General features: G+C 38.7%; 1 protein-coding gene across 1 annotated transcript in view; it reads right to left on the bottom strand.

Annotated features, from left to right (window-relative positions):
• Positions 1 to 785: 785 nt before the first annotated feature.
• The window catches only part of LOC135880855 (disintegrin and metalloproteinase domain-containing protein 9-like), a 35,982-nt gene continuing 11,080 nt past the window's right edge, over positions 786 to 25,687 (bottom strand). Inside the window, exons 5-22 of the mRNA XM_065407223.1 lie at positions 25,112 to 25,188; positions 23,399 to 23,615; positions 22,268 to 22,333; positions 22,116 to 22,187; positions 20,345 to 20,517; positions 19,824 to 19,908; positions 18,849 to 18,970; positions 14,517 to 14,688; positions 13,809 to 13,898; positions 12,998 to 13,193; positions 12,732 to 12,837; positions 10,844 to 11,018; positions 9,406 to 9,486; positions 8,028 to 8,133; positions 6,576 to 6,708; positions 4,785 to 4,851; positions 2,935 to 2,987; positions 786 to 867 (exon numbers count right to left, since the gene is read on the bottom strand). Of these exons, the coding sequence (XP_065263295.1) occupies positions 786 to 867; positions 2,935 to 2,987; positions 4,785 to 4,851; positions 6,576 to 6,708; positions 8,028 to 8,133; positions 9,406 to 9,486; positions 10,844 to 11,018; positions 12,732 to 12,837; positions 12,998 to 13,193; positions 13,809 to 13,898; positions 14,517 to 14,688; positions 18,849 to 18,970; positions 19,824 to 19,908; positions 20,345 to 20,517; positions 22,116 to 22,187; positions 22,268 to 22,333; positions 23,399 to 23,615; positions 25,112 to 25,188 (2,073 nt within the window). The remainder of the gene's footprint in view (positions 868 to 2,934; positions 2,988 to 4,784; positions 4,852 to 6,575; positions 6,709 to 8,027; positions 8,134 to 9,405; positions 9,487 to 10,843; positions 11,019 to 12,731; positions 12,838 to 12,997; positions 13,194 to 13,808; positions 13,899 to 14,516; positions 14,689 to 18,848; positions 18,971 to 19,823; positions 19,909 to 20,344; positions 20,518 to 22,115; positions 22,188 to 22,267; positions 22,334 to 23,398; positions 23,616 to 25,111; positions 25,189 to 25,687) is intronic.

Raw genomic sequence — 25,687 nt, 5'->3', positions numbered from 1 at the left:
TTATCTTCATCAGAATTCTTTTGTTTATTTGTAATAGTTGAATTTAAATGTAATATTGCTAATAAGTTGTCACCACTGCTCCAGCCCCAATACATTGTGTAAAAGGGCTGAAGTGGCATAAAAGAGCCCTAAAAGCCTTGGTTCTGGAGGCATTCAGAAGACAGCCGTAATGCTGCCTCCCAAGGATCTCTTCACACACCCTAGCATAAGAGAGTGATGAGGTAGGGCTCCAGCACAGTGGTCCTGCAGAGATGCCAGGCAGTGCTGCTTCCCACCAGACAGCCCCAGTGAGGTTGACATAACTTAGAAAGGCCTCCAAAGCTGCCTGAGTTACACAAGAGCCTCAGGGAAGCCTAGGATTAGGAAGGTGAGTTAAATCCATCTTAAACTCCCCTCTCCCTGGCTGCAAGTTTTGTGCTGTGCCTCAAAGAAGTCTAGGTTGTGGAAGAAATGATTATTTGTACATATTGTAGGTTGTAGGCTAACAAGAGTTGGGCTCTTATGCCTTCTGATAAAAAAGGCCTGGGAGGAGCTGAGCACCTGTAACTTCCACTGAAATTGGATGGTAGGTGTTCATCACCCCTCAGGATCATGCCTTTTCCGATGAAACAGTCTATTATGTTTCAAAGGTAGTTCTGACTCTTAGGACTGCAAGATTGAGACTTTCATATAACAAAGAAAAAATTAACAATTCTAAAATACTTCATTAATTTACCTTTGCCACATTTTTTTCCAGTTTACTCAAGACATTTGTCTGAATTTGTGAGGACTCCTAAAAATGGCTTTCAGACAACAGGTCTAGGTGGGACAGGTGGTCGTTGATTAGATCTTGAAGGAGCTGCAGGAAACTGATTTTGTATTGGCTGCCTAAAGAGTGAAAAATACTTTTAGTGCATGTTTGATACCATATTTCAGGAGCTGACAAAGATCATTAGTATCAGGAAATCTACCTATCCACGTTATTTCTCAAGTGCCTGTTACAAAGGTGTTGAATCTCCCATTTTAAAATATTTTGAATGTTAGTAATTATTTACTATTAATATTATGGTAGCACTTACAGGCTTTGTGAGATCGCAGCCCCATTGTGCTAGGACACTGCACATACACATAATAAGAGACAGTCTCTGCCCCGAAAAGTTTACCATCTAAATAGAAAAGACCAACAAAATATAAGAGTGGCAATATAGGCACAGAGAAATACTTCAGACCGAAGGTCTTTGATTGCATCTTGGTTTCTGAAGTACTAAGTACACTTTGTCTGCTATAAGTGATAATAATCAATCCAAAAAGCTGGAGTATCTTGAGCTTAGATATGGAACCAATCCTTTTATTAACTTCAGTGGAAGCAGGCCCCACATTCTAGTTATTAACATTTGCTTTTCTGGAATTGTGTGTCATTTCAGGACCAACTTTCTCCTGGAAATTTCAGAAAATGTGATGGTACATTTTTCTCCACAATGATGCAGCCATGTACATTCTCATTCCGAAGAGGTTGTCAATGGCAGCATTTGTGACTGATAGAAGGCTGAACATGCAACAATATTTCATAATTCTCTACTGTAGAAACCAGTAAAAAGCATTTAGCACCAATGAAGGTATTAATATACTGATACAGTAAAGATGGAAGAGGAACTGTTTTGAGAGGTTTTTGAACAGTACTGCTTCAGCATTCCCACCCCCTACAGTATTACCTCAAATGCTTTTTAAAAAGCAGTTGCTCATTTTTTTTCTCAAGAACTTTGTTTATTTTTGCACTACTAGTTTGAATGCTGAGGTGGCTGCGCACGATTTCATCTTTCATAAGGCTAATATCAGACACCTACCACAATTATCATTCTGTAACCTCTAGTTTGGTTTGTAAGGCATTAAACAAATTACAACTTGCAAGGGGATTTGTACATCCACATACATTTATTGTCTAGCAAACAATTCCCACAATTACAGAAAACTCTGGATGACAGTTCTTTGATGACATATCCTCGAGGACTGCTATAACACAGTAAGGTATTAAGGAATAAGAGTCAGTAACAGAAATGTTCTGTAGCTACCCAAACTGCGAAAGAATGCGTTGATGTGATGAGTCAGTCATTTAAGACCACTCAGAGAAGTAGGCTGATGGAAATACCAGTAGGATGGCTGGGCACATACCAGATGCACAGTGGGCAGGAATCCTTCCCTCTTTCCCTCCAGGCCACAGAAAAGTTCAGCAGCCACTCCAATGGCTTGAGTAACCTCTGCAGTATGCCCTTACGTGTCCCCTTTCCCCTGTGAGGATCCTTGGGTTAGGGGATCTTCTGAACATTCCAGTCTGTATTTTGCTATGCAGAAAGTGTCATGTTCCTGTACTAGATATGGACTGACTACAGAGCTTGCTAATACATACCAGATACGTTCATCACAAGATCCTTTAATGCTCTGACAAGTATGGCTGAGGTTTATTTAAATAAGATATTTTACAAACAGTGCCACCTAGTAGTGGAACAGTATAATACAGTTTAGTGTTCCATTACAGGAAGATCACAGGGAGCTGCATGTGGCACAGTCCAGGAGATGCACATTCCCTATATGGTCCCATGTCATCAGCCCCCCACCTTGCACAACAGAAACATTGGTGCTGTTATCTATGCATTCTTGGCAGCAGACTGGATTTGCTTTTTAATGAAGAAAAATGTCTCACTAATATCAGGACCATCTTAATAGCATTGTGTGACTTCAGAATGATGACAAGAAAAGATTTTTGCAAAGTTCTCTGCAAATATATAAACACTGTAAATACTGCCTATTTTACAATGTACAAAACACTGTACAAAAGACACTAGAGAAGAGAGCTAGGAGTGTGCCGGATTTACTAGCTACTTTGCGCCCTTTGTTTGCGATGATAATGCAATGAACACATTTTTTAAAAATACAGTAAAAAAATTTAAAATTACAAACCTTGGAGCAGGAAAATGCGATATTGTAAAAATCCCAGAATTTGTTGTTGCAGGCTGAAAAAGAGAGCAACAAGTATGAAATAAAAAGAAGTTACAAAAAACCCATTAACACTAGACATATCTTTGAAAAAACACATGTGGCTAATTATTAATAAATAAATAAAATTATAAATATACTATTGTAAATCTTTAACTGAGAACATTATACACATTTGTCAAAAATAGCAGAATACTTGTCAATGCCATTTTTTGACAAAATACCTCAAAAATTATACCAAATCCTTTTAAGTTTTAAGAGTTTAGGATTTAATAATACTTTGAATTTATATAGAAGTATCTAAGGATCTCAAAGCACTTTGCAAATAATTTATCAAACCTCACAATTTCCTGCGAGGTAGGAAAGCATTATCATTGCTATTATACAGATGAGACAACTGAGGCCCAGGGTCTCACACAAAGATTGTGGCACTGCTGGGAATAGGAGCCAGATCTACTGTGCTTCAGCTCCAAAACTTTCTTTCTCCTCCACAAACTATTATTTTATGACTGAGTGTGTAGCAATTGCCATTAGAAAGTGACAGTCTGCAATTTTCATGCTAATCTACAGGGGAAATAGGTATGTATGTTGGGGCCAGGTTATCTGCTCATCCCCAAGGCACTTTGAAAAAATTATAATATCAGAAAGGGCAGCGAAAGAATGTCTGGGAAATGTAAAGCATGGTACGGAAGAGATGAAAAGCCTTTGTGTGAAAAGTATGAGGAGTAGGGGCCTGTGGCGTGATCACAGGATTGGGAGCCAGGAAATCTGGGTTCTATTCTGACATCTACCCCAGATTTCCTGAGTGATGCTGGGCAAATTACTTAACCCTCTCCATGGCTCAGTTTCTCTATTTGAAAAATGGGATTACACTTACTTAAATAGTGCACTGGAGTGTTATGAGAAGTAATAAGTTAATATTTGCAAAGCTCTATAAACAATTTACTATTAAGTGGGGAGAGAACTAAACATAGAAAAAGGGAAGAGAAATTAGAATGAGAGAAAAGACAAAAAGCAGGAATAAAGAAAAAAATAGAAAGGGTTGTGGGGAAAATACTGAAGACAGCAGACACAAAACTTAAAGGTTTTAGGGGCAAGTCCTCAACATCACGACTATAAAACAACACAAACATTTCAAAATGACACTAGCTGATTTTTTTTTAAATGGATAGTGTGCCAGGGAGATGGGAAGGAGAAAACAAAATGGTGTGTTCCAAACATACTTTCCTATTAATTTAGTTTATTTTTAAAGAGGTTTCTTTAGCAAGGTCACACTTCTACTATTTTGCTTTATTCCCTAATTTTAAAATCCATGAAGGTTTCAGAGTTTTTTTTTCATTTTCTCTGCAAATTCTTCATATTCTCTTAGCATTTCTTATTTATTTTTGCCAGAAATGGACCTATGGGCCAACTTGGCAATTGCTCCATGTGGATCACAGTTTAGGTCCAACATTTGGGCTAGCAAAGAGTTCTGCAGACTGATGTTCAGTTCCTGTGGGAAGAAAGCACCTCTGGTCAGTACTAAGAGCACTGTTGAGTGTTGCCCAGCTTCCCTTTGCTGAAAGGATTATGAGTCCAGTGGGTGGCAGAATCTCTCACTCTAACCCAAACAAAAATAAAATAGGCCTAAATCCTGACTAAAATGGTATAAATCCCTTCAAATGCCCTGTGATATTCGCATGGCTCTAATCTATTATATCACAAAGTCAGACCATACAGAAGTCCAAAAATGCACCATGATTTCTAAAGTACAGTAACTTAGTCATCAGTGAAATTTATTCAACAGGCGACAGTATGATCAAACATTGTCTTACCCGATTATTTATAGCGTTATTCTGGTTTGGCCCATTATTTTGCTTTGGTTGCTGTGTATTGTTGTCCCTAGAATAAAATTCACATAATCAGAAAAATTAATATAAATCTAGATTAATTACATTTAAGCAGCAGTGTGGCCCAGTGGCTAGGGCACTAGTCAGGGGTTTGGAGACCAGGGTTCTTTGTCTGGCTCTGTCACTGTATGACCTTGGACAAGTCATTTACTTCTCTGTGTCTCTATTTCCCCTATGACCCTTTATCTGAATTGTCTATTTTGACTGTAAGATCTTCAGGGCAGGGACTATCTCCTACTATATGTTTATACAAAGCTTAGTACCACGGGTGCCTCCAGGTGCTACTTAATACAAATATGACAATAAATAAATACAATATATATTAGAAAAGAATACTTGAGAAGTGAATAGAGAAAAGGAACTGAACAGTTTAATTAAAACAAAAAGGTTCCTGTATAGCCACAGACTTTGCTGCCTGAGAAAAACACAAATGCATCAGGAGGCCAAAGGTGTGGAACTACATGACCATAATTTAGGGCAACTTCTGGCCCAGCGTTTCTTTTCTTTTTAATCTTTATTTTGGAGATACAGAATTTACAAGTGTGGATTTCATATATATTTCACAATTTTAGGGTTTTCTGCATGATTTGTTTCTCACAGAAAAGGATTAATTTAAAAAAAAGAAAGCTCCAATACTGCACCTGATAATGTGTCCACCTGCACACTGATTTAAACGGTGCCCTGCACATGCACAGTCCACTCACACACTATCAATTACAGGATCAGCGCCTAAATTTCTAGCTTTTTCCATTGTACAGATCATCTTCCTAAACTAACATAGGCTTTTGAACCATTGCACTGTAACCCAGCCGTACAGAAAACTGCTTCCAGCCAAACAGCAGTTTCAGAGGATGTAAATATGACAAATCTAAAGCAATGCCTATGATCTAATCAATAACACAATCCAATATTAACTTTTAACATCCCCTAAAGATCAGAGGATGAAATTTCACCTTATTTACAATAACACTGAATCCACTCCCCCTTTTTCAAACTTTAACATTAGACCTTCAAATGTTAATATAATCTCCCTTTACTTCTTCACTGCAACTAATTTAGTGCATCCTACCACCAGTCCTATACTTACTTTTTTCAAAATGTACTAATAATTTTTCCAATCTATTCCAGAAAAGAATTGGACTGTATCCATACTTTTTTTTCTGTCACAAACCCAGAATTAGTTTATTAATATTCTAAAGAAGTAAGAAGCAATGTGGGGTCTAGTTTCCCCAACTGGAAGATTTTATAACACAGACAGCTATAGTGAGGTACATTTGTGACTAGCTGCACTTAAAGAAATACATGATACCATCCTTACATGACAAAACACAGAAGCTACAGATCTCTCTTTCTAATTTAATTTACAGAGATGACATTTCATTACCGCGTGAATCTTGCATCGTCCAATCATGAGCATCAAATCTGGAGAAAATCATTAAATACTTAGGCAGAGCTTCAAAATTCTCCCTTTAGGCTGTGGTTAGACTGGGTATTTTGACAACTATTTCCTACTGTTGATAACACCAGGGCAATTCCACTGGTGGTAGAAGTGATGGGAGCCTTAGTACAGGCAAAGTCACCACAGGGGTCTGCTTTATAATACTTGGTGGCATTAAGACCTGCTCTGAGTAGCATTAGAACATGATATATCAAGTGATGAAATACCCTATTGTAATAAGAATGACATTGGTTGTGAAGAAAATAAATTTTTGATACCTGTATCTTCTTCTACTTTTCCGGCAAAACCTTCTCTTTATTGCATCTCTCTTGATAACTGCTATCACAATTGCAATCAACACTGGAAGCACAAGCAGGAAAAACACAAGCAAGCCATCTCTAAGTGATGTATCTAGGGAAAAGCAATGCAAACAACATGAGCTAATCATCTTGTTTAACTTCATTATGCAAACATTTTGCTTCTGTATTAACCTTCTTGTTGAGAATGCTAAAACCTTTAAGTAATCATAGATAAAATTCTGATCAGTATACACACATTAGTAGCTCCAATGAAGTCAATGTAACTAATTATAAATCACACAAGCAGGATTTGGCCCTAAGATCAGAGGTTGCTTGCCTTTTTTTTTTTTAAGAGATGAAAGTAATGTGCTAACTTTTCTATCTTTTTCCATAATGTTTATTTTTTCAAGATCCCTCAAACTGACAAACACAATTTCACCTTTAAAAAAAAATTATTTGCTTGCACATCCCTAATTTTCATTATTTCTGTGATTCAACACATTTTCTTCAGCACACTGACAGATCAAAAGTAGGTTGTTTTTCTTTTCAAAATAAGAATTCAGTAAGAGATAAAAGGTTTTTTATAAAGTTATGGATCAATTAGTTTTTTATATAAAAAATAAAAAAGTGTGTAACATGCTCTATGGTATATATAAAAAGCAAGCAGGATTTGGCCCATTCAGCTTATCAGGATTTCCTAAATTTAATTAGATGTGTGGATCAAATCCTGAACACTTTATTCACATGCATGATCCTCCCAATTCTTTAAGTGAATAAGGAGCACAGGGTTCAGCCCACAGCTGTAATCAACCTGAACTTTTGTGATGTAAACAGATTTGTATCTATTTTTGTAATAATATATTTATTTTTGTGCTTTTATAAAAATAATGATTTCTATCGGGGGGGAGGGATAGCTCAGTGATTTGAGCATTGGCCTGCTAAACCGAGGGTTGTGAGCTCAATCCTTGAGGGGGCCAGTTAGGGATCTGGGGCAAAATCAGTACTTGGTCCTGCTAGTGAAGGCAGGGGGCTAGATTTGATGACCTTTCAAGGTCCCTTCTAGTTCTAGGAGATGGGATATTTATATTTATTTATTTAAACAATTAGAATATTTTTTTAAGAAAAAAATAACAGATTTGTTTTTAGTACAAGCTTACACAATATAAATGTTGGGCCAGATTGTGGGCAGGACTAAATCCCACCGTGTCTCTCTCATATCCTGGCACTGGCACAGCTATAACTACACTGTATATAACTCTCTTTAAATCAGTGGAGTTAAGCCATCAGAGGATTTTGTCCATTCTCTGGGGTCCTGGTCCATGGCTGGGGCTCCTATGTGCTACCATAATATAAATAAAAAGGAGACAAAAGTAAGTAGTAGTTTATTTTATCAGACATTACAGTCAAACGGAAAGAGCTTCAGCATCCTACCTATATGAGTTGGACCACTGTCAATACTGCCACCATAACCCGATTTATCACAGAAAGGAGGAGCCCATCCAGGATTGCAGTGACAATTCTCGTTGTTGTTACACACCTGTAGCCACACAAGATACCACAATTAAATAAATGTTTTGTAGCTCTGAAATGTAGTTTTTGCATTTATATTATTTACTTCTCCATATTCCATCTGAGAGATGGGAAAAAAGAAGGGTTCCATTCAGGATTGTTAACCAAGGGCCTGATCCAAAGTGCACTGCAGTCAATAAAAGGACTCCCATTGACTTCAACTGGCTTTGGAACAGGGCCCAAATCCCATGCTTGAAGGGACATCAGGTTCCAATTCAAAATGAACTTCTTTACAATTGTCACTGATAACACCATAGATTATTTAAACGAAAGACTTATAAAATTGAATAAGATCTTGTGCCTACGGTAGCTGCACTCTTTTTTAAAGACTCCTTTTTTATCAGACATATGAAGTGTTTTATATGGAAGCCACCTCAGGCTACAGCCTTCAGACCTTTCTGAGCTAGTGGTATGTAAGTAGTACTAGCACGTACCCAGAAAAGTTTGAAACATTACAACATTTATGGTCAACCCCAGAGTGAGGGTTGGTTGTAGTATAAGAAGCTGAACCTCCTCAGGGTTACTCCCCGAGAGTACAATGACTCTCACAGATAATCCAATTGAAGTCAATGAGACTCCACGTGGTTGCAAAGGACTGTGCTAATGGATCCCTTTGTAGAATTGCAGCCTAAACGTGTACATCCATTTAGAACAAATCAGAATTGCCAAATGAACAAATCATATTTAGAGTTGTACATGAAGAATTGTGTGTGAAAACAGACAGTGGTGGATAGCTGAAGGAGGGATCTTGGCACAAGCATTTTTCCCCCTCCACTGGCATTCCCATACATTGTGAGTGATATTGCTGGCTCCTGTGGCAGCAAAGCCTCTACAGCAATTAGCCCCTTTTCTCATTTGTCTTGCATAGCACATTGTTTCAAAGGAGAGCTTCTGGGTTTTACTATATTTGGATCCTGTTCTGATTTTTCACATAGGAATATTACATAATTCATTATATTTTCCTCTGCAGAGAATTACATTGCTTTCAAAATTGGACAGCTCATCTAGTAATGTAATGGGATCTACTTTGCCTATTTCATATTAAATGTACTATCCACATTAGTGATGAATGGTTTACAGTGCATTGGTAACATGAACTATAGATAAAAAAATGAATTTGACTTTTAGTACAGATTAGAAAAAACAAAGCATATGTTTCATTATTTATTTTATTTATTTAGATCTACTGCACCTATCAATAATCTCTAGAAGCCTAATGTAATAAAAATAATATACTTACAGCACGATCATTACACTTCTGCATTACATCGCAGTTGTAACCAAGCTCACTTGCATTAACACATTTAAAGTCTACACAGGCCTGAAAAATATTAAATATCTATTTTAAAAGAGTACTTCAACTACCCTAATATTTTTATAAACATAAAATAATATATATATAAAACAGTAATACTGCAAAATGTAAGTAGTGAGAAACAAGGCTGTCTAAAAACACTTGATTCTTCAGAACTCTGGTTTAATTTATCACACATTTTCATGCACTAGGATATACTTTGATGCAAATGAAATCAGAATATGAATAACTATTTCTTTTAAAGCTTTGTTAAACCAAACAGCAGGCTTTATGGTTCAGAGCTAATAAATACTACTTCTCTGAGTGCATGTATATATAAATGAACATTAAGTATTATTTATTGTATCAATATATAGACACACACATGCACACACATATATATAAAACACACAAAAACTATGTAGAACATTACTTGAGCTGGAAAGTTAAGCACTCAAAAATTAGGAAATGCCAGATTTATAGTTGCTCACACAGCCCTATTTCTGCTCCTTTTGTCCCTCCAGTATACTGACTGAGACCAGGGTGTTGTGAAAAAATAGTATGTGATCATGTCATTAAAGCTTGAATCACATATGCACAAGGGGACTGAATTAAGGTTGTGTGGAGAACCATAGATCTGGAGTCTCCTAACTTTTGAGTGTTTGACTTGGCAATCTTACCAATGTTCCTTTAATGCAGATTTTGTATATATTTTTGTATGTAATTTCCATTTTTTAAAGAACAAGATCAAATAAATTCTACATTGTTCAATGATAGCAAACTCCCATCAGCACGGTGAACCTTGAATGTTCAGTGCTACTTGTACCAACAGCATATGCTGGCAACAGCAGAAGGCTGTTTTCCTGGGGAGGACATGGGTTGCTGGGTCTAGGGGTGATGGGGAAGTGAGCTGGCTCTCTAATAGGAAGTGGAAAAAGCTGCTCCAACAGTAACCCTGTCTTCCCAATGCAATGTGTGCTGCTGGTGCTGTTGCTTTGGTGGTGGCCTGAGCCCTGCCTCTTAAGGTTTACTGATTTTGTCATGCTGCCAAAATTTTCCTGCGGAGCGCAAGTGAGAGAAGGGAAATGGCAGTTTTTAACAATTTATATGTCAGTTAAATCTGAATGGAATTTCATGGGACAAAGAAAAGGCACTTCCTGTAAGTCTGAGGGGATTCTCCCTGCTGAATATCAAAGGTTATAGTACACACAGACACTCTTTATGAGACAAGTATTTTGAGTGTCATGAGCCCAAGTGGTTATGAGGAAAATTAAAATGTGGCTTAATGCTTTTGAAGCTAAGGGTCTTATAGTAAGATGTATTAAAAAGAGAACTTTTCATTAAGTGTCATGCATTCTGCAATAACTGCTGTGATCTACCTTACCTTTCCTTTTCCACAAGCAGTTCCCTTTTGAACTTGAGCAGGATCAGGGATATCTGACCCTAGGTCAAAGTCAGAAGTCACACATGAAACACCACCTTGATTGCTGACAACACTAGAAGCCGGAAGATTTTCAAGACTGACAGGTGTACACTGAAGTTTGCCACACAGACTATGTCTGTAATAAATGAATAAAATAAAAATATAAGGTAACAGGGAAAAAACAGACTCAATACAAAAATATTATTTATTACTAAATTCACACAGTTTACACTATGAGCCAATAATTTTATTTTGCTGGAAATCTCATATTCTAAGAAAGTTTTCCCTTCTCTTTCTCTGTGTATGTGTGTGTATGTGTATCATATTTTATATATATTGAAGACTGCCTATTCTGAGCCTTTGGCACAGTGTAATTCCACCTTTGAGGGAAAAGAGGAAACATTTCTCTTGCAGGTTGTTTAAAAAGAAATGGCATCTGACAGAAGCTGCTCAAAATCCTGGGATACAAGAAGTAATCCCAATGGAGATGGATTAGTGGAAAGAGTCCTGTTGATGAAGAGGATTAATGGTGCCTGATAAATGTATTTTAGCATATGGCTCTGCAATTTATCAGATGGATATCACCATAATATATGTGTTTGTCTATGGGTATATAAACACACATGTCCCTGATATAGGCGAGGCCAGTAGCACTGCCTATTAAGGTTGCCTGACACTTCTCATTATAAGAACCTGTTTTCAGGTGCTTATAACTTTGCCAAACTTTAACCATTTAGGCTGAAATTTTGCATGCTGGGTGTTGCCTCAGGTTGAAATTTTTGGAAAAAATCTTACAAAAGGGTTAAGACATTTCCATGAATGAGGCTAGGGGAAAATATATTGTTTTGTCTGTGTTAAAAAATTTCTGTCAAGCTTTTATTTGAACACTTTTAACAGCCCCATGCTTTCTAGCAGGAACTTGAAATTTGGCAGGGGAGTGGCCTTTCTGACAGGGATGTGCTTTTTGCCTTCCCTGTGAAAATCTGCCCAAATTTGGCCAATTTATAAGCCTTTGAAAAACAAATTACAATTCCCACATTCTCAGTTCTATAGTGATGAGAGACACAGAAAAGTCCTTGGGGAGATTAATATGTTTGTCTTCAGAGCAGGGTCACACCCCAGGTTATAAACTATATAATGCACTTTAGTGCATAACTTTGGCCTTCCTATGAGGTTTTTTATTTTTTACAAGGAAGGGTCTGATGTAGGTCATCTATTTTAAAAATACCTGCGATGATGGGCCAGACTCTCTCCTGTGCCAAGATCGGCTGTTTATGGCTACCTGATTCTGTGGCCTGATCTGCCCCATCTTCCATCTAAGTTAGGGGACCATAGGCTGATCTAGGGACCATATACCATCTGAGAATCTAGGGACCATATACCATCTGAGCGCAGCCTGATACATTCCCTCCCTCCCTCTATGCTGTGCTGGAAGTGTGGTTGATGCAGGAACTAGGTGGGTCAGCTTTCCACCATTTGAGAGCTCCTATCCATCAAGGGACCTATCAACTGGCCAAGTACTGACAGATTATAGCTCCTTTCCACGGCCTAAGCAGCACAGAAGGGCTGGTTCAGAGGCGAGAATCTGGTTCAGTTTCTTCAAAAGAACATTTAAGTAAAGTTGAGTTTTACACATATTGTTTAAATTGGTTTTAAGAAATTGTTTTAATCAACAACTTAAAACACACTAATAAAAAATGAAGATTAATGTAGGTAAACTCAGGTAGGCCAAAGTAGTGAAGCATGTAAGCATTATCTGTATAATATATACTTTACATTATGGTACTGTTTATATGAATAAATGACAGGAGGGAAGATTAGATTCAATTTATACCTGCTGGTCACTTACTCAGTGGGACATTTATTGTACATTCCACCTGACATTCCACAGTTTCCAAATCTATCTCCCTTCATGTTGGCTACTTCGAAACAAGTATCAGGTGCTTTTCTTGCTCCTAAAAGAACAATATCAAATTTTAAACAACTAATATATTCAATAAAAATGAATAATCCTCAATGGCTATTTAAATCCTAGGTACAAGACAGAGCATATGAGTGAATTTTTCCTATTAATATGAATTCTGTTACACAGACAGTCAAACAGTTTAAAAATACCTTTTCCGTAGATGGATTCACACTGTGAATCAAAATTCTGGCAAACCCCACTATAGCAATATTCTTTCATGTTGTTACATGGGTAGCCATTCATGATATATACATCATCTGGGCAGTATGGGTATGTCCCATTGCAGTATTCAGGTAGATCACAGAAATTCATTTTTGGTCTACATTCCACTCCTGCCACTTTAAACTATAAATGAAACAGAAAATTACTCTGTTTTATTTTGCAATAGTAGAAATTCTAACACAAAGGTATACAATGATTATATAGTAGGTTCGGAAAGAAAATATGCTTGTAAATTTGAGGAAGATGAACATAGTTCTTCATATCAATATACAGAGCACGTATGCCACTCCTATGAGTTTTTTGTGGCATGTTGATACAGTTGATGAATTTGATCAGGCACAGCACTGGTTCAGAGTGTGGCATTTATAAACATCAGATAAAAAAATGATGAGTAGACAGGGGATGCATGGAAACTCAATCCTGCAGTAACGAGAGCACTACTACATGACATCTAATTACTTCTGCCTAATAGCAGAAGTCAGGCCAGAGCTAACACTTCATTTGTAAGCTGAAGATCACACATAAGGCCATGAATCCTCAGACCAAGATTCTCTGTTCAGCCACTGACCCTACTTTAATCTACACTCCTGAGTACAGTTTTAATAATGTATGTACAGGTGTCTAAAGACACTGTGATAGATCCATTTCTAAAAATTAAAAAAAAAAATTCACTACTAATTAGTACCAATTGTTTAAGGTAAGAACATAAATTAACAAAAAAGGGCTCCTCCAGCCTACCTTGCAATTTTCACAGCACAGCCCCATAGCACACTGTGATCCAGACTTAAGTTTGCAGGTTGCAGCATCACAGCAAGGATTAGTACACTCCTATAGCAAAGGTATGAATTAGGGACACAGTGTTTTTACTTTTCTCTATAGTCAGGGGTTTCTGAAGAACACAATCAGATTAAATTCTGACCAGAAGCCAAATGTATTGGGTCTCTTTCAGTATCTGAAGTTTAGAGTTCTCTGTCCTATTGGAAGGCAGCATGCAGTTTGGCTATGTATCAGAAACTAGAGAGAAACTTTATTTTTGATTGGCTATTTGCATTGGGATAAGAGCAGGTAAAGCAACAACTGCTTTTCTAAATAGAACCGGGTCCTAAAGAAGCAGAACTCCACAGGTTTCTATTAACAGTTCGGAGCACTCAATATATTTTATTTCCAAGCTAAGAGTACAATATTGAAATGATTTGTTTTTAGGCTTTTTTTTTGGTGTCAGAAAAAACCTTCAACTGAACAGGGGTTTTTCCTCTCCACTGGTATTTGCTAGCATATATTCTAAGTAGTACCAATCACAGGCGCCGGCCTCATTTCCCTTCGGGTGCTTGACCCCCGCTCCACCTCGGGCCCTGCCCCCACTCCACCCCTTCACCCAAGGAACTTCTTTGTACAAAACAGGTTGAGATTGAAGCCTGGATGCCCAAATGAATTGAAGTACTATACCTGGGGTTTGCCACAATCGCATTCTTCATTCTTATCCACCACATTATTGCCACAGACAGGTTCTGTGAAAATATCACTTGGTTTTGGAGCATTTTTAAGACAGTTTCCTCCACCATTCAAAATGAGATTCTCAAAATCATTGGCACTACAAGTGCTGAAATTCTTGGATGCACTAGAAAGCATAATATTGCATTTGTTTGGCATACACATTTTTCTTAGTAAAGATCAATTTATTTCAAGTCATTTAATAACAAAGTTCTAGACATTGCTTGTGTAATAGTAGAAGATCATTGGGATCACTCATTTTTTAGATCTATATATTGCATTTAAGGAAAGATATTTCTAGGAGTTTTAGTCTTTCATATATTCATAGATTTTAAGACCAGAAGGGACAATTAGATCATGTAATCTGACCTCCTGTATAACACAGGCCATTGATTTTCACCCATTTACCCCTGTATTTAACCCAAAGTGTTTGACTACAGCAGGGGTGGGCAAACCTTTTGGCCCGAGGTATGGAAATTGTATGGTGGGCCAGGAGTGCTCATGAAATTGGGGTTGGGGTGCAGGAGGGGCTCTGGCTAGGGGTGCGGACTCTGAGGTGGGGCCAGAAATGAGGAGTTCAGGGTGCGGGAGGGGGCTCTGGGCTGGGGGTTGGGGTGCGGGAGGGTTGGGGGCTCCAGCTGGTGGTGCAGGCTCTGGGGTGGGGCTGGGTATGAGGAGATTGGGGTGCAGGAGGGTGCTCCGGGCTGGGATTTAGTGGTTCGGAGGGCCGGAGGGGAATCAGGGCTGGGGCAGGGGGTTGGGGCATGGGAGAGGCTCAGGGATGCAGGCTCTGGGCGGCACTTACCTCAAACAGCTCCCAGAAGCAATGGAATGTCCCCCCTATGGCTCCTATGCGGAGGCACGGACAGGCGGCTCTGTGTGCCACCCCATCCGCAGGCGCCGCCCCTGCAGCTCTCATTGGCCGCAGTTCCCAGCCAATGGGAACTGTGGTGACGGCGCTTGAGGCTGGGGCAGCGCACGGAGCCCCCTGGCTGCCCCTAAACGTAGGAGCTAGAGGGGGGACATGCCGCTGCTTCTGGGAGCTGCACAGAGCAGCCCCGGATCCCACTCCTCGGCTGGAGTGCGGGAGTGGGGTAAGCCCCAGACCCCACTCCCCAGCGGGAGCTCGAGGGCCAGATTAAATTGGCTGGTGGGCCAGATGTGGCCTGCAGGCTGTAGTTTGTCCACCCCTGGACTACAGCATGTCTTCCAGAAAGGCATACAGTTTTAATTTGAAGCCATCAAGGATGGAAAATCCACCACTTCCCTTTGTAATTTGTTTCAGTGGTTAATCATCGTCACTGTTAATTTTTTTGGCCTTATTTCTAACCTGAATGTTTAAGCTTTAACTTTCAACTATTGGTTCCCATTATGCCTCTTTTTGCTAGATTAAGGATTGTGATCTTCTTTTTGATAAGCTAAACAGATGAGTTCTTTAAGTCTCTCACTTGAAGAAATTCTTTCCAGATCTTGAATAATTTTTGTGGATTTTGCACAACACCCCTTAAGAGAGAAGGCAAATGTGCTATAGTAAAAAATATTCCTTACCTAAAAAATTTACCCAAAGTCTTGAATTTACAAAGTATAGTGACATCTACTAACCATACTATAGTTTGAAGTCTTATTTGTTTAAACCCAATATTTTTGAGGATGGATAACCGAAATTAGAATATAAATAGGGATGTTGATTAATCACAATTAACGCACGCAATTAACTCAAAATAATTAATCACAATTAATTGCACAGTTAAACAATAGAATACCAGTTGAAATTTATTAAATATTTTTAGAGGTTTTCTACATTTTCAAATATATTGATTTCAATTACAACATAGAATACAAAGTGTACAGTGCTCACTTTATATTATTTTTTATTACAAATATTTGCACTGTAAAAATGGTAAACAAAAGAAAATATTTTTCAGTTCACCCATACAAGTACTGTAGTGCTATCTCTTGATCATGAAAATGCAACTTACAAATGTAGTTTTTTTGTTACATAACTGCACTCAAAAACAAAACAATCTAAAACTTTAGAGCCTACAAGTCCACTTAGTCCTATTTCTTGTTCAGCCAATCGCTAAGAGAAACAAGTTTGTTTACATTTAAGGGACATAATGCTGCCCACTTCTTAATTACAATGTCACTTGAAAGTGAGAACAGGCATTCACATGACACTGTTGTAGCTGGTGTCGCAAGATATTTACGTGCCAGATGTGCTAAAGGTTCATATGCCTCTTTATGCTTTGGCCATCATTCCAGAGGACATTCTTCCATGCTGATTAAAAAAAATTCGTTAATTAAATTTGTGACTGAACTCCTTAGGGGGAGAATTTTATGTCTCCTGCTCTGTTTTACCTGCATTCTGCCATATATTTCATATTATAGCAGTTTTGGATGATGACCCAGCACATGTTGTTCATTTTAAGAACACTTTCACTGCAAATTTAACAAAATGCAAAGAAGGTACCAATGTGAGATTTCTAAAGACAGCTACAGCACTCGACCCAAGTTTTAAGAATCTGAAGTGCCTTCCAAAATCTGAGAGGGATGAGGTGTGGAGCATGCTTTCAGAAGTCTTAAAAGAGCAAAACTCTGATATGGAAACTACAGAACCCAAACCACCAAAAAGAAAATCAACCTTCTGCTGGTGGCAGCTGACTTAGGCCTGGTCTACACTAACCCCCCCAATTCGAACTAAGGTACGCAACTTCAGCTACGTGAATAACGTAGCTGAAGTCGACGTACCTTAGTTCGAACTTACCGCGGTCCAGACGCGGCAGGCAGGCTCCCCCGTCGACTCTGCGTACTCCTCGCGCCGAGCAGGATTACCAGAGCCGACGGCGAGCACTTCTGGGTTCGATTTATCGCGTCCAGACAAGACGCGATAAATCGAACCCAGAAGTTCGATTGCCTGCCGCCGAACCAGCGCGTAAGTATAGACAAGCCCTTAGATGATAAAAATTAACATGTGTTGTTCTGCACTGCTTTAGATCATTATCGAGCAGAACCCATCATCAGCATGGACGTCTGTCCTCTGGAATGGTGGTTGAAGCATCAAGGGACATATGAATCTTTAGTGCATCTGGCATGTAAATATCTTGTGACATGGGCTACAACAGTGCCATGCAAACGCCTGTTCTCACTTTCAGGTGACAGGGTAACCAAGAAACAGGCAGCATTATCTTCTGAAAATGTAAACAAACTTGTTTGTCTGAGCAATTGGCTGAACAAGAAGTAGGACTGATGGGACTTGTAGGCTCTAAAGTTTTACATTGTTTTATTTTTGAATGAAGGGGTTTTTTGTACATAATTCTACATTTGTAAGTTCAACTTTCATGATAAAGAGATTGCACTACAGTACTTGTATTAGATGAATTGAAAAATACTATTTGTTTTGTTTTTTACAGTGCAAATATTTGTAATAAAAATAAATATAAAGTGAGCACTGTATACTTTGTATTCTGTGTTGTAATTGAAATCAATATATTTCAAAATGGAGAAAACATCCAAAAATATTTAAATAAATGGTATTCTATTATTGTTTAACAGAGCGATTAATTACATGATTAATCGCGATTAATTTTTGTAATCGCACAATTAATTGCGATTAATTTTTTTAATCGCTTGACAGTCCTAAATATAAATGATATTTAGTTTAGAGGAAGTTCTTTTCCATATAAATTTTCTATGATTTCCATCTCTAATGTCTAATTCTGGTGGGGTTTTTTGAGGGTTTATTGCTGGGCCACAACATTTATTCCAGGCTGAAACTCTGCATTCAAAGTTTAACTGTGGCACTATATATAAATAATTTCTAACTAGAACAGTGATGGGTTCCTTGATCCTGCATAGAGGTTTTCTGCAGATACACTATGATATCAGAAACTGAACCCTGCATAAACATGCATTTATTTTTGCTGAGTCACTCTGATGTCAGATCAGGTGAGTCCTATTAGCCCGAAACCTAATCCTCAGAACTGCCAACTTGATAATACAATGTAGGTAGAGATGTACATTTTATTTAAATTAACTGTAAATGTAAGCCTTAGGAAAGGGAAGTTTGGACCAGATCCAATGTGCGAATACTATTGTTAGGAGCTGAGTGGAAACAGCACACTAACATCAATCGACTAAGTCCCATTAACTTTTTAACCCTCTAGGCTTAAGTTCTCCATACAAAGCCCATTTACTAAGGTTCTCTGAGGTTAATAGGAATTTTACACTGCTGAATAAATCTAATACAAATATGTAATATTAAAAATAAGGTAATATTTGGGCTCTTACTTATCCGTACTGTACATAATGTAGGATGTGGAGCACCTTCCATCATCATGTTTCATACCAAGATTATGCCCCAGCTCATGTGCAACTACTGTGGCATGACGTAGCACATTGTTACCATTAAGCTAGTAAAGAAAAGCAATGTTGAAATTAATAAGAAAATAAAACATGAAAATAAAGAAATCACAAGAAAACAAGGCAATGATCCTACCTACTGATTTATTTAAGCTATATATCTCTAAATGTGTGATGACAGTGTCTAGTATCATAAGGAGAGAGCATTAATAGCAAATCAGTGTAATTCTTTATCTATATATCGGTTTAGGACCAGATTTTGCCTCCTCACAGAGTAAAGTACTATTAAGTATAAGTAAGGCTAGCAGAATCTGGCCCTTATACTGTGTCTGCTGCTGTGGTATCTAATATTATAAGGACAAACCTTCACATCCTAAGTAAGGTGATATTAGCCCTCCCATAGGATTAAGGGAAGGCAAAGGCAGCTTAAAGCGAATTTTATCCCATTCTCCCCAAAGTGGAATTCTCGTGCATCTAAGAATCTGGGCTACAGTGTACAGTGCATGAGTGTGAAGAGTCAAACTCACATGTGGGTCCCGTGCTAACATTCCCATCGAGAACATATAAAAAGCTGTCCATTTTGAGTTTATGGACTTACAGTTATGGGGGTGTGCTTTTCTAGCCAACTTTGAGCTAAATAAATTTAAAAATATGGCCAAAATATAGCTTGAGACTTATCCGAATGAGGTGGATTGGTACATGAAGGAGAGGGATGTGGCAAAAGGAATTATAATATCATCCTCAAAAACTTTTTGTCTTTTCATAGGAAGCCTAACAGAACAACCCACACCAAACCAAACCTCTTAGCCCTTAATGACTTGGCTGAATAAGTCAGGGAGGTGTCTAGGTTTTTTTATTGACTAGATCTGTACATTAATAATTGAGATGAAGTACTGTACTTACAGTGCTGATGGACCCTCCATGGACTTGAGAACAGACTGTACTAACAAAAGCCATTCCAACTGCCCCACTATAGGCACTTCTCCCTCTGCAACATAAGAACAGAACACGTGAACTGTTTTGAGAATGGGGCTGAAAGTTAATTGCTTTCTAGTGAAAAAATATTGATGGCTCTGACCCAAATACTATGATGAGTCAAATCTTGGTCTCACTGATGTCCATTGGGAAATTTCCCACTTTCCCAAAGGATCGGATATGGCTCTCTGATCAATGTGCCTACACCAACTGTATGACATAACTCTTGAAAAGTATACATATGCTGTGTTATTGTTTTTGAGTGAAGAATAAGATTAAGAATAAAGATTTAATTACACAAATAATTTCTTGTTGGGCTACAATTACAGCCAAAGCTTTAAATTAGCAGTAATCCAGTTTCTATTATTTATTCTCATTTGCATACATAAGCAATATTACAATTCTGATTTCTAGTATGAGGCAAGTTTTTCTAATGGACCAAAACTTACATTATGAGGTGGCTAACATCATTTCTTGATCGCTTAAGAAGATTTTTTTCTCTCCAAGAAACAAATCTACTTAGTACATCGCCAGCTGAACCATCCATTACATTTATGTGATTTTTATCTGACCAGATTTCTAGCCCAATCAAAACAATCTGGATGTTCAATGCACCATACATCTGAAAATACACAATGGTGATTACTTTACACATATGTGAACCAAATTCAATTGAATTCTGAAAAAAATACATCATTATTACCAGTTCAATATTATGTTGACCGGAACAATGCAAATGTAAGAAAGCTTATTTCATTTAAATAATTAGTTCACATTACAAACTCGGCCAGATCCTCCTGTTCTTTATTCAGTCAAAACCTACACTATAATTTATGGGGGGTGGGATGTTACTGAATAAAGATTACAAGACTGAAGGTCTTCTCTATTAGGATTCCTAGCCATATCCTTCAGGTGCAAGAGCCCTATGAGTAAGGGATCAGAGGGCCAACACTTGGGGGGAGAGGAACCGTTTCATTCGTTATCTTGGCTGGTTATCTTGAGGAGAGCCTAGGAACGATTTCATCTCTCTAGTGGATTGTCAGGGACTTATGGAAATTGCTTACGGCTGTGGAATGGGAAACTCCACAGGCAGCAAAGAGGCTAGATCTTCTGACAGCAACTGGGGATTTTGAGGGTAAACTTTGGCCAGTAGAGGGTGGACTATATGCAATGGAAAGATCCCCATTGTCTTCAGTGGGAGCTGGATCAAGCCTTTAGTTAGATATCAGTACTTCTTGCCTACATTGATTATTCCTGTGTAGAACAGAGGAGCAGTATGGACCTCATGTAGCACTCCATGTACCATGTTGGAGGGGAGGATTAGCCTCCCTAATGCTGATGAAATATTTGATTTTTTTCTTACAAACATGTACAGGACTGTTCAATCTTTCAGAAATAGTGTACAAATATTTTGAGGTAAAGTTAAAAAAAACACTAGTAAAAGTCTTCTGTGCTCTTATCCGTGTTTTTAGCCCTGTTTTTCATCAGTTATTGCATGAGTCTAATGACAATGATTCATACGTATTCAGAAACCCTATGTTATTTTGCTAAATTTTCAAAGGCACCTCAACTTGATGTCTGAAATTACATGTATAATTTTGCAAACACATTCTTGGGCTCATGCTTTTGTGTGTACAAAGCTTGGATGTGTAAAACTGCACATTAAAAACCCATGCAAAAATGCACAGTGCAATTTTAGAGGTGGGTTTTTAAAATTTGCTGCATTATGGGTGTGATCCTCACCCCTGTTTTGTCTCCTTTATGCCAGGGAAAAGGTCCAGAGCACCATAATGTGGCTATAAAAGCCTTATATCCAGCTGAGGAAAAACTGCCCTAAGCCTGCCCTCATACATCCTGGCACAGGAGGTTTGCGAGAGGTGGGGAGAGATCTGTCAGAGTTGCCAGAGATTGCAGGTATCCCTGCAGCCCACAGGGCAGCACTGGGAGGGCTGTCTAAGTTATGCCCCTGGAGCAGCCTAAGATTGAGAGTGTGCAAAGGTGGCTTAAAACCACCTTATCCCCTTTTCCCTGGGCTGTGAGTTCTGTGTTGCGCTTCTAAGAGTCTTGTGTAGATATTAATTATATGTCTGTATATTAATTATATTTTTCAATTAGAATACAAACACAGAATACACTAGTTGTACATTACTATTCATATTTCTTCTGTGAAATAAGATAAAGAAGAGACTACTGAATAGCCATATGACTGAAATGACCTACCCCATCAACATAATTAGTCAGCTCAATGGTTTCCTTTTGCACAGCTACAGGATCAGAATTCTTCTGCAAATACTGTAAAATTCAATATTAGGATGTTAGAGAAAAATTAAATAATTTAATAAAATGTGTTTAATACTAGAGAAACACATTACCCTGTTGTTATCAACAACCATAAATAGCTCCACATAGCTTGTCTGTGGCAGCACAGCTCGTTTTTTCTGCAAGTTAGAAAATGCAATAAGTTAATATTTTAATTACCATTAAGCCAAGATTTATATTACTATTTGTTACCAGGTTATTGCATATATTTACAAGGCATGGTATCTTGGTTTGGCCTTAAGTTTGTTTGCTTTTTGAGCTTTACATGGCAGCTTAAAGATCTACAGCTCAATACTTCAGTGGCAGACAGGCTCTCAGAAGTGGGGGCTTTATGGCATCTTTACATCCACTACCCCTCCAATCATAGAATCATAGAATATAGAATCATAGAATATCAGGGTTGGAAGGGACCTCAGGAGGTCATCTAGTCCAACCCCCTGCTCAAAGCAGGACCAATTCCCAACTAAATCATCCCAGCCAGGGCTTTGTCAAGCCGGGCCTTAAAAACCTCCAATCCTGTTGCTTTGACCTCTCATACGGCTTAGAACAGCTTCTGGGCTGCTTTAAGTTGCACTTGACTGCAACAATCTCCATGTTGCCATTCCTCTACATCAGGGGTCGGCAACGTTTGGCACGCGGCTCGCCAGGGTAAGCACCCTAGCGGGCAGGGCCAGTTTATTTACCTGCTGACGCGGCAGGTTCGGCCGATCGCGGCCCCCACTGGCAGCGGTTCACCGTCCCGGGCCAATGGGGGCGGCGGGAAGCGGCGTGAGTGAGGGATGTGCTGGCCGCGACTTCCCGCCGCCCCCACTGGCCCGGGACGGCGAACCGCGGACAGTGGGGGCCACGATCGGCCAAACCTGCCATGTCAGCAGGTAAATAAACTGGCCCGGCCTGCTAGGGTGCTTACCCTGGCGAGCCACGTGCCAAACGTTGCTGACCCCTGCTCTATATGAAGATTTCCAAAGCCCAGTAGTGTTCCAGCCGTGCTTGGGGCCCTGAAATGGGGTAAACAAAGAGCTGGCCAGATACACCACCTGGAATGCTCCTACACCAGGGTAAACCCCAGGAAGTAAGTTAAGATGGTTTTATGGCCCCTTCTGGCCACTGAAGCAGCCCCAAAAGAGTTGTATTAGATCCAAGGATCTAAACATTTCTCAAGAGAAAAACACAAATATATTTACCCTAAAAAGCTTTTCCCTGCTGAAAGTACTGTGTGAAACATTTGTATATCTGAGAAAATTCTTCACACTCTTCTCCTGGTGCAGGTTATCATTCAGCACACCACACAGAAAAGGATCTTGCTGAACATGTTCTAATGGATAAAATAGGTGCTCAAATGTAGCTGATGTGTCAACTGGCTCCATTCCATACCGTTTGCCACCAATGTGAAGGATTCCCCTACAATAATAAAGGTATGAGAAATTATCTAGTAGAATTGCCTCCTGACCAATGTTAGCCTACTAAGCCCGATGGTGGCTAAATACAGTGACTATTTTTTACATGTTAAGGTTTGTAGCAGTACCACTCTGTAGCAGTACCACTCTGAAGCTACTATATTGTTCTCCAGAATCTTAGCTTTCATTTAAAATAAGTCTCTGTCTGTTAAGGTTGCAAAGAAAACCTCAAAAAATGTGAACTGAGTGTAATTAATGTAGAGATGTGTATGCGAGTCTGCAGACAGCCTGGAACAATCTCTCTGTTGCATTAATTTCAGTGACGTGTTAACTCAGATGCCCAGTAATAATGTAAATGTCAACATTGTTAGCTATTTCATTCCTCATTTAAGAAAGGAGAGAGGGAAAGTCACAGAACTACACAATTTACTTTGATGTCTTATTTTGGTGCTGTAAGTGGGTGATGTTGTGTGAGCTCCATCACCTATTCCCCACCACAAAAGAAGCCAAGCCCAAGGACCCTACTAGAGCCTATAGGAATATTCAAGCCACACCAACAGGGAGCTAAGCTCAAGGAAGTCGTGGAACCCAGGGAACACTCATGACCATATTTTGAATGTCTGCACACTACGGCAAGTGGTGTCTCATTTTGTCAATTCACCATCTTTTATTCCCCAATCTGAACTGTGTAACAATCATAAAAATTATTTTAATTTACTGTAACAGAGTTACTCTGCGGGTTTTGGAAGCGTGCTTCTAAATGAAAACTTATCAACATCGCTGCTATTATTTGTAGGATGATTATAGTGTGCTACACTCTTATGCTATATGGAAACATTAGATAGTGATGCACAGCAGTTAAGTTATTTATTTATTGTTTACACTGTGGTAGTGCACAGGACTCCAAGCAGGGCATCTCTGTGCTTGGCCCCATACCCTATATAATGAAAAACAGTCCCTCCCCCCAAAAATTTACAATCTAAGTAAACTATACTTTTGTTTTGTGAAAATTTTACCTTTAGTAACAGATTAACTTCAGGTTACTCAAACTTTGCCCAGGTGAGGGCTGCACTAGGAATTTGTCTCTCTTTGCTTGCATGATGGAGCGGGTTGCAGTCAATAGGGAGATGCAGCCCTATGGGGGTTACATGTTCCAACAAGCTGTGGTCCATCTAGATCCGCCAGGGCTGCTTAGCACAAGATGCAGTATTGCATATTGAGACATCTAGGCGGAATTTTCAAAAGCACTCAGTGATAACCTAACTCTAATATGATTTACCACTGAATTCAACGGGAGGGAAATTACATCAATGCTCAGCATTTTGAAAATCCATACCCCTGTCCCTGAAAAGCAGCATTACAAAATTGTATAGGTTGCACTTTGGCCACTTCTGGATTCATTCATTCTCATGTAAAAAAAATTGAGATTCTGAACAACAATACATTTTCTTGGTATATTAGTCAATGAGACATTGAAAAGTGAAAAGCAAAAAGTAATACCTAAGGCCATCACATGTACTAAGAGCAAGCATAGAATCAGCAACTCCTTCAACAACTCCACGATAATAACAGTGTGTCTGAAACACAATGAAACCACATAATTAATTAAATAACAGTATTTTTTTCATTCACGTGAAAGACCCAGACTACACATTTGCACAATATTTTATTTATTAGGGCCAGATTTTGCCACCTTTACTCAGAACTCTACAAGTTGTCTCAACTTTCTTCCATGGGATTACTCTTGGAGTAAAACACTACTCACTATGAGTACGCACAGCAGATTTTGGCCCTTCATTGATAAAAAATTGGTAAAATAATTGGTAAAAAAAATTTCCCCTCCTTTACAAGTGAGGGAAAATTTCCAATTTAACCCATTCCCAACCTCTGACAAACCACCTGGGTCTATTTTGTCCATCCTGTTCTTTGGCAGGTAAACCCTGCTTTTAAAGCCTGAATTGTTCAGGAAGCACACGTAAGCACATGCTTAAATTCTACTGAAGTCTCATGAATAAAGTTGAGTACATACTTAAATGCCTTCCTGAACAGGAATAAACGTTGGCATGTGCTTAAGCG

The sequence above is a fragment of the Emys orbicularis genome, chromosome 7, assembly GCF_028017835.1.
Source record: "Emys orbicularis isolate rEmyOrb1 chromosome 7, rEmyOrb1.hap1, whole genome shotgun sequence".
In the NCBI taxonomy this organism is placed as follows: Eukaryota; Metazoa; Chordata; order Testudines; family Emydidae; genus Emys; species Emys orbicularis.
This window is presented reverse-complemented; position numbering and strand designations above follow the sequence as displayed.